The 7500-nt window shown below is 47.6% G+C and overlaps 1 protein-coding gene across 1 annotated transcript in view; it reads right to left on the reverse strand.

Moving 5' to 3' along the window:
- LOC139917050 (filamin-B-like) overlaps positions 1-7500 on the reverse strand; it is a 94241-nt gene that overhangs the window by 21612 nt on the left and 65129 nt on the right. Inside the window, 9 exon segments of the mRNA XM_078283507.1 lie at positions 262-451; positions 594-747; positions 1302-1425; positions 1697-1864; positions 3820-3980; positions 5164-5326; positions 5495-5668; positions 6465-6665; positions 7399-7500. The exon segment at positions 7399-7500 is cut by the window's right edge and continues 10 nt beyond it. Coding sequence (XP_078139633.1) covers positions 262-451; positions 594-747; positions 1302-1425; positions 1697-1864; positions 3820-3980; positions 5164-5326; positions 5495-5668; positions 6465-6665; positions 7399-7500 — 1437 coding nt within the window.

A 7500-nucleotide genomic window follows, 5' to 3' on the forward strand; every position in this document is an offset into this window, starting at 1 on the left:
CAATATATAAATCAGTCCATTTTCCAGAGACACATGATTCATTGCCTCTTTATTATCTGCTCAGGAGGAACTGTTTTCTGTTGTAATCACTTGTTTTATACTCCTATGTGCTTTCTATTTGTCTTATTCTCATCTGTATCCTTCTCTTCTTTCATTGAATCTACTCCGTCTGCTCCTGTACCTCCCTGTCCATCTTCACACAGGACAGTTTTATAAAATTGATGACTCTGCTGTATTGATCTGTCCTCAGCAGGGACGTACCGGTGACGGTGCACTTGCTGGCGTCTCCGGTAGCCGTGGCTCGGACTCGGTAAGGCGAGGCGGGGATGTCGTCGCCGCCGTACTTTATGACGATGGTGTAGCGGCCCGCCCGGTCCGGGACGTACGACACCCGGTACGTACCGTCGCCGTTGTCGTGGATACTGGTCCGCTTGGGCTTACCGTCCTGGTCCTGAGGGGGAAGGGAGCAAGGAGGGAAGGTTTGACTTGCCAGTGCGATATTTTTCATTTTCTGTATGTGAGACTGCGACTGTTTTTGAGATTGTGTGTGTGTGTTTGTTTATGTGTGTGTGTGTGGGGGGGGGGGGACTGACGGTGATGAGCACGGACAGCTGGCCCTGGCCGGCGTCCTTGGCGTCGATGCTGAACTCCACGGGGAAGCTGGCCGGGACGCCGTTGGTCAGACCGGGACCGCTGGCTCGCACCTTACTGGCATCATGAGTCGGCAAAACCCGGAACTTAAAGGGACTGAGACAGAAAACAACATCGACCTTTAAACAGGTTTGACCTTGTGACCTGCTGCTGCTGTTTGATACTGGGCCGCGCTCCCGTCACGACCCTGGGCCATGAAACAAGCGCGATAATTATTGCGATAAAATTTGCCATGATGATAAACTTTTGGGATTTATTATCGACACAATCATTTTCGTGGTTGATTGCTCTGAACAAAACAGACACACACAAACAGCCAATCACAAAACAATCAACCAGAATAGGCAACCAAAATAAAAATAGGCTTTGGAGCACAGACAAACTGAACACTGACAGCCAATCAGACTAAAGCTCCCACCAAAAACGTCTGGCTCCATCTCATCTAATATGGCCGCTTTTTGTGCCATTTTTGCCTTTATTAGATAGTTCAAAGTCAAGAGAGACAGGAAAGATCGGGAGAGAGCGGGGGGATGACATGTGACAAAGGTCCTGGGCCGGATTGGATCCCAGGACGTCAGGTGCACATGTCACGCGCCTCAGACCGCTGAACCTCCGGGACGCCCCTGAACACCCTCTGTGGGGCGCCGTACCTGCGAGGCACGTCCTCATCTGCATACTTGACGGCGACAGAGTACGGCCCCTCCAGAGAGGGAGTGTAGGACACGGTGTGAGTCCCGTCCCCGTTGTCCGTCACCTCCACTGGCTCCGCAAGACCTGCACGCACACACACACACACACACACACACACACACACACACGCACACACACACACACACACACACACACACACACACACCATTAAACATCCGACCAAACTTTTAGATCAAACGTACTATTCTTTAACTGATTAATTGCTAATTAACAGTCATTCAGACACTATAGGAAAAGACTGGAGCTGATTAGAAAGCACAATGCTACTGAAATATAAAATACTACTACCACCGCTACAACTAGTACAAAGCTACTACTACAGTCAGTCGGTCACCTTTAGGAGCGGTGACGGCCACAGCCAGCGGAGCCACGCCGGCCTTGCTGCAGTCCACCGTGAAGGATTGTGGGATATTGGCCCTGACCCCCGACCCCACACCAGGACCAGACACCTTGACCTTACTGGAGTCCACCACGTCCTTCGCCGGGACCTTGAATGGACTTCCTGAAAGACCGGAGAGACGACAGCTTCAGGTTAATTTAGGGTTGAAAAAAAAACACAAGGGCTGTGCAATGAATGTTGTTTTTGCAGTAGGGTTTTCATTTTAAAAAATTATGAAATTTAAAAGATACTGAATATTTCTTTCTGCACAACAGATTGTCTGTTGACAGCTTCAATCCAATAATAATAACATCCGCTTTCAAAAACCCACATCGGTCAAACGCTCCTTCATAACATCTGAGAGGTTATTTTAGATCTCATTACAAGGCATATTAAGCATCTTTGTTATAGCGTTAGCATGTTCACATTAACATCAGTGTGTGTGCCGGCTAGTTAGCTAGCTAACAGTTTGTTCAGGTTAACTGAGCTGACTCTTCTCAAGCTACAACTCAGAGTGTTTTGGAGTAGAGACTAGGGCTAAAGACAAGACAGTTTACTGTGTCACAGTAACCAAATCCACCTTATCACACTATTCACTTTTACTGAGAACGTTACTGAATGGATCTACAGCCACACCACAACAAGCTGACTCAGCTGCTCTCTGCTTCTAGCTGCTTCATACAGATTTACACTTTATTAACTAACACACAGTTCTACATGTTCCTCCATCATGGAGACACAGCTGCTGGAGCAGATTTGTGATGAAACTGTAAAGCCTCTACTGTCAGGGTGCTGTGACCTCTGACCCTGGACCTCCTTACTAATGGTTACTTGTAATGTTGATCTAGAAAGTGAAGATTATTCTAGTGTTGGACAGAGTAAGTCAGAGTAAGACTGTCAGCTAAATGCTTTAAATATAAATGTCCTGTGGCTAACTGGGTGATCTGGTTTCAGTCCCAGCAGCCTTCACACAGCGGAGCCTCAGTCAGTAGAAGGTGTTTTAACAGGCGACACGCTGAGCGCTTCCTGGAGAAAGTCAATTAAGTTAAACCACAGCTTTTAAACGTCAGCCAGTAACATCGACCACATCTTTTGCACATTAAACTACAACATTCACCGCCAACAACAGCGACATCTTTTTAACATTAAACCAAAAACATCAGTCAGTAAAACATGACTGTTTATGATCGATGTGATGTTATGAGGAAATAAACATTAAAGCATCTCCGGTCTCAGTGGAGAGACGCAAAATTAATTTATTCTCTTTTTCTTTGTTGTATCATATTGATATTTGATATTGATATTCCTCAAGTGGATCATCACAGTTTCAAGAAGGTCACACTCTTTGATAAATCATCTTGCTTCCACAGCAAGAGTGTAAATGAAGGTATTGAACATGACTATTACAACACTATAATGTATTAAATAGAATTATATGAATGAAAAGCAGGAAAATATCTGAATGACAGCAGGTATATGTAGAGTGTGCAAAAATAACAGCAGTAGTAGAACATGCTGATATATGTGAAGAAAACAATGAATGAAAAATATATAGGATATGAAAATCTATGAAAAATATTAAATGTGTGTAGCATGAAAATGATGAAAGTTGTAAAAAATAAAAAAATAAAGATAAAAAAATGCGAAAATATGAGATATGAAGAAAAATATGTGAAGGCACAGCATACATACATATAAGATGCGCAAAATGTGTCATATTTGCATTAGCAGGTCTGTAAGTACAGAAAGTGTGTTAAGGTTGATTTATGGTTCTGTGTCAAAGTGTCGCCGTTTGTTCGAGTATTTGTAGTTCTGGGCTGGTGATTGTGAGCGTGGATCACTGACCACCAGGTGGCAGTGTGGAGCTTTGTTAACACAGACGTAACAACAGAAGAAGTCGTAGTGAAACTCATGTTGTGGATATTTCAGTTCAATTTTTGGAGAGGAGCAGTGAGCTTCAGCGACGCTTGGACACAGAACTGTGAACCGGACGCCCCGACAGAAGCGGAGCGGTGTGCGGCCTGACAGAAGCGGAGCGGCGTGCGGCCTGACAGAAGCGGAGCGGCGTGCGGCCTGACCGGGGATGTGCTGTCCTCCGTAGGTGATGTTGACGTCGTACAGGCCGGCGCTGAACGGCACGTACTCCACGCTGCAGCTGCCATCTTTGTTGTCCTTACAAGACATCTTGGACTCCGACGGGCCTTCCACCGTGATGCCCAGCCCGCCGATACCTGCTCCTCTGGACCGGGTGAAGACAAACAACATCAGAGAGAGAGGGAGAGAGAGAGGGGGGGAGAGGGGGAGAGAGAGGGGGAGGGGGGGGAGAGAGAGAGAGAGAGAGAGAGAGGGGGGGAGAGAGAGAGAGAGAGAGAGAGGTGGAGAGAGACAGAGAGAGAGACAGAGAGAGAGAAACAGAGACAGAGAGAGAGAGAGAGAGAAGGAGGGGCAATGTGTGACTATTGACAAATCAGCTCATCCATACATGTTTGTTTGTTTGGCACATCTGTCTCTTTTCATATTGTATGTTTTATTTGTTTATTTCCCATGTGACTATTACTTTATTACTGTTATTATTATTACCGTATTTCCTCTAATATTGGCCCGGGCCTTTATTTACCTCGACTGCAGAGGGTACCAGGCCTTTATTGGAAGCAGGCTTATATTAGAGACAGGCCTTTATTTCTAATTCCCTCTGTTTGATAAGTATATTTGCTCATATTTTAGTACGAAGCCTCCTTGTTTTCTGATCTGCTTCTGTCGGGGTTCGTTAGGTAGACGTTTTTTTGTTACTGCGATGCATTACGATAATTACGGTAATCGACGACGGCACGCTCCAGAGACTTCCGCCGGCCGAGCCGTCTTGTGGCACTTGTACGTTACTACAAACTACAGTTACAAACTACAGTTACAAACTACAGTTACAAACTACAGTTACAAACTACAGTTACAAACTACAGTTACAAACTACAGTTACAGACAGGCACCAGGAGTTTACCGGTATCCACCGTTGTTTGCATGTAAGCTGAAGCTAACTGAAGCTAACTGAACCTGGGCGCCAATGTGTTCCCGGTGATCCGGCTGAGATTTCGGCGGGGGTCCGGGGCTCGGATCGGGAGGATCGATGCGGGCCGTGGGCGCGGTGGAGAGGACAGCGGCAGAGAGAGGAGACGGACACGGTGCAGCTATATACCAGGTTTTGACCTAGTCTTGTTTCCTTTGTTTTTTCCCCCGGCCTGTATTTGAGACCGGCCTTTATTTGTTCGTGTCGACGACGGCCCCGGCCATTATCGGAGACCCGGCTTTTAATTGACTACCGGCCACTATTAGAGGAAATACGGTACTACTGCATGTTTTTGTTTGTTTTAAATCATTACACAACTTCATGCTTTGGCAACATGAGACTTCTCCAGCACGCCGCCCACCTGGTGATGATGCTGAAGTTGTTGGGTTTGTGGGTCAGGGCCTGCTGGAGCCCGGGGCCGCTGGCCACCACCCTGCTGGGGTCACACCCCTCCGACACCGAGACCCTGAACGGGCTCTTAGGAACCGGAGTGTCGTCGTACAAGACCCCTACGCTGTGGACGCCTGGAACACACACACACACACACACACACACACACACACACACACACACACACACACACACACAAAACTTGCGTTGGAGTGTTGTGTTTTTAAACGTCCCTAGATGATAAAATAAAGGCTTTCTAAAGAGTCTTGGACTTGTGTGCCTCCCAGGTCCGGGTGTCGTACCGTTCTCATAAGGAGTGTACTCCACGCCGTACGTCCCGTCGGCGTTGTCGGTGACCAGGCAGTCTGTCAGCGCTCCGGACGGGTTCCTGACCTCCGCCTTCACATGGTCTCCTCCTCGCCTGCTCAGAGGGCGAGCGTCCACCGTGAACGCTGTGGTGGCTTCTCTGAACACAGCTGGAGGAGGAGGAGGAGGGAGGTGTGCTTCAGATTAGTTTAGCTAAGAAGAGAAATCCATCATACAAGAAGCATCTACAGTCACTGGATGCAGCGGGAGAGATGAGGTGAGGAGAGGAGGAGCAGAGAAAAGGAGGAAAAAGTAGCAATAAAATGAAATAATTCACATTCAAAAGTCTAAAATAAATGGTGGTGGAGAGAACAGCTTGAAGAGAGGAGGGACAGAACTCAAGGTGAACGCTGTTCAAACTGTTTGTCAGAATATCTCCAGAAAGTCCAGTCTGTGAAAACGATCCGGAGAGCGACCGACGGATTTCTCTCCGCGGCCCGGGAAGCGGCGGCACCGACCGTTTCCACTCGGCGGATCGTCTTCTACCGAACTCTACCGTTTACGATCTGACCCGACCGTCCGGAACCGGATCGCTCCGCCGGGAACCGCCTTTCACCCCACAGCGCTCTGTGCTGCGGCAGAGAGAAATAGTTCTGTGATTTCCTGATTAGTGAAAGTTGTGGAGGAACTGAGTCTGTTTCCTCTCGACTCTGTGGAGACACAAACGGCTTTCTGGAGATATTCTGACAAACAGTTTGGACTCGTTGTTGCAGCAAGAGGCAGCGGAGCTTCAACTGACAGCTGACTGGAGACACTACTGTCTGTGGCTCCAACAACTACAGACAATACTGTCTGTGGGTCCAACAGCTACAGACAATACTGTCTGTGGGTCCAAGGCCTACAGGGAGGAAGACACTCATTATATATATAGGTCCAGATTCTGAGCCCAGCAGGACCGTTCCGCACCTCGTCCCTCCACTCCGGGTCCGAACACCTTGACCTTGGAGGTGTCGACGGCAGGATCCACCGTGACCTTGGCGGGGAAGCCGGGCACGGTCTCGCCGCCGTACCTCAGCAGCAGGGTGAACATGCCGGAGCTCAGCGGGACGTAGGTGACGGTGTAGGTCCCGTCCTTGTTGTCCACCACCTCCGTCTTCGCCTTCACACCTGGAGGAACAAATGGTGAGTTACAGATCGCTGTCGTCGTGGGAAAACCTCTGAACTGTAATTCTGGTGATTTTCATGTTTTTGCTTCAGTCGAAGGATTTCATGATCCTCTAGGGTAGTGGTTCTCAATCTGGGGGTCGGGCCCTCCAGGGGGTCACAATAATTTTGGGGGGGGTCACAAGATGATTTATGGGATAGGAAAAAAACATTTTTCTATTCTACAAATTCAATATCATGTCTGTTTTTTCTCTAAATTTTGCTTTTTTCTTATGATCATGGAGTGATGAAACTCATTCTTTGGTTGAACTGTTCACCAGGAGGCATCGCTTGGTTTAAAGGATCACAAGCCAAAAAGGTTAAGAACCACCTGGTCTAGGAGTTGAGAAAATTCTCTGAGCTCTCAGTCTTATGAAAGTAGATTAACTCAGAAATGCCTGGTGGTCAAGCTTAAAATAAGGTGTTAAGATGTTTTTATGAGTTCCTGAAAAGTTGACATTTTGGAAATACAAGGTTTTCATCCAACAGCAACAATAAAATAAATCTAAATCCTCTACGTCACTTTGTGAAAACAAATATTTGTTTGATCCCAACAACAGAAAAGACGTTTCTCTGTTCCCCCCGTCTTTGTGGTACATTTTGAGAATTGGGGGATTCATTGACAGTTAAACAGTTAAATCTACCCCAGGCAAGTGCAGCTGGTGGTGTAAACTGGTGTCAGGTGTGATGGTCTCACCGGCGGCGGGTCCAGATCCAGTAGGACTGGTGGAGTCCAGGGCGTCCTCCAGGCTGAGCCGGCCCGGTCCGGCCTGGGAGCAGTCCACATTCACCACACTGG

Source organism: Centroberyx gerrardi, chromosome 5, assembly GCF_048128805.1.
Source record: "Centroberyx gerrardi isolate f3 chromosome 5, fCenGer3.hap1.cur.20231027, whole genome shotgun sequence".
NCBI classification, from domain to species: Eukaryota; Metazoa; Chordata; class Actinopteri; order Beryciformes; family Berycidae; genus Centroberyx; species Centroberyx gerrardi.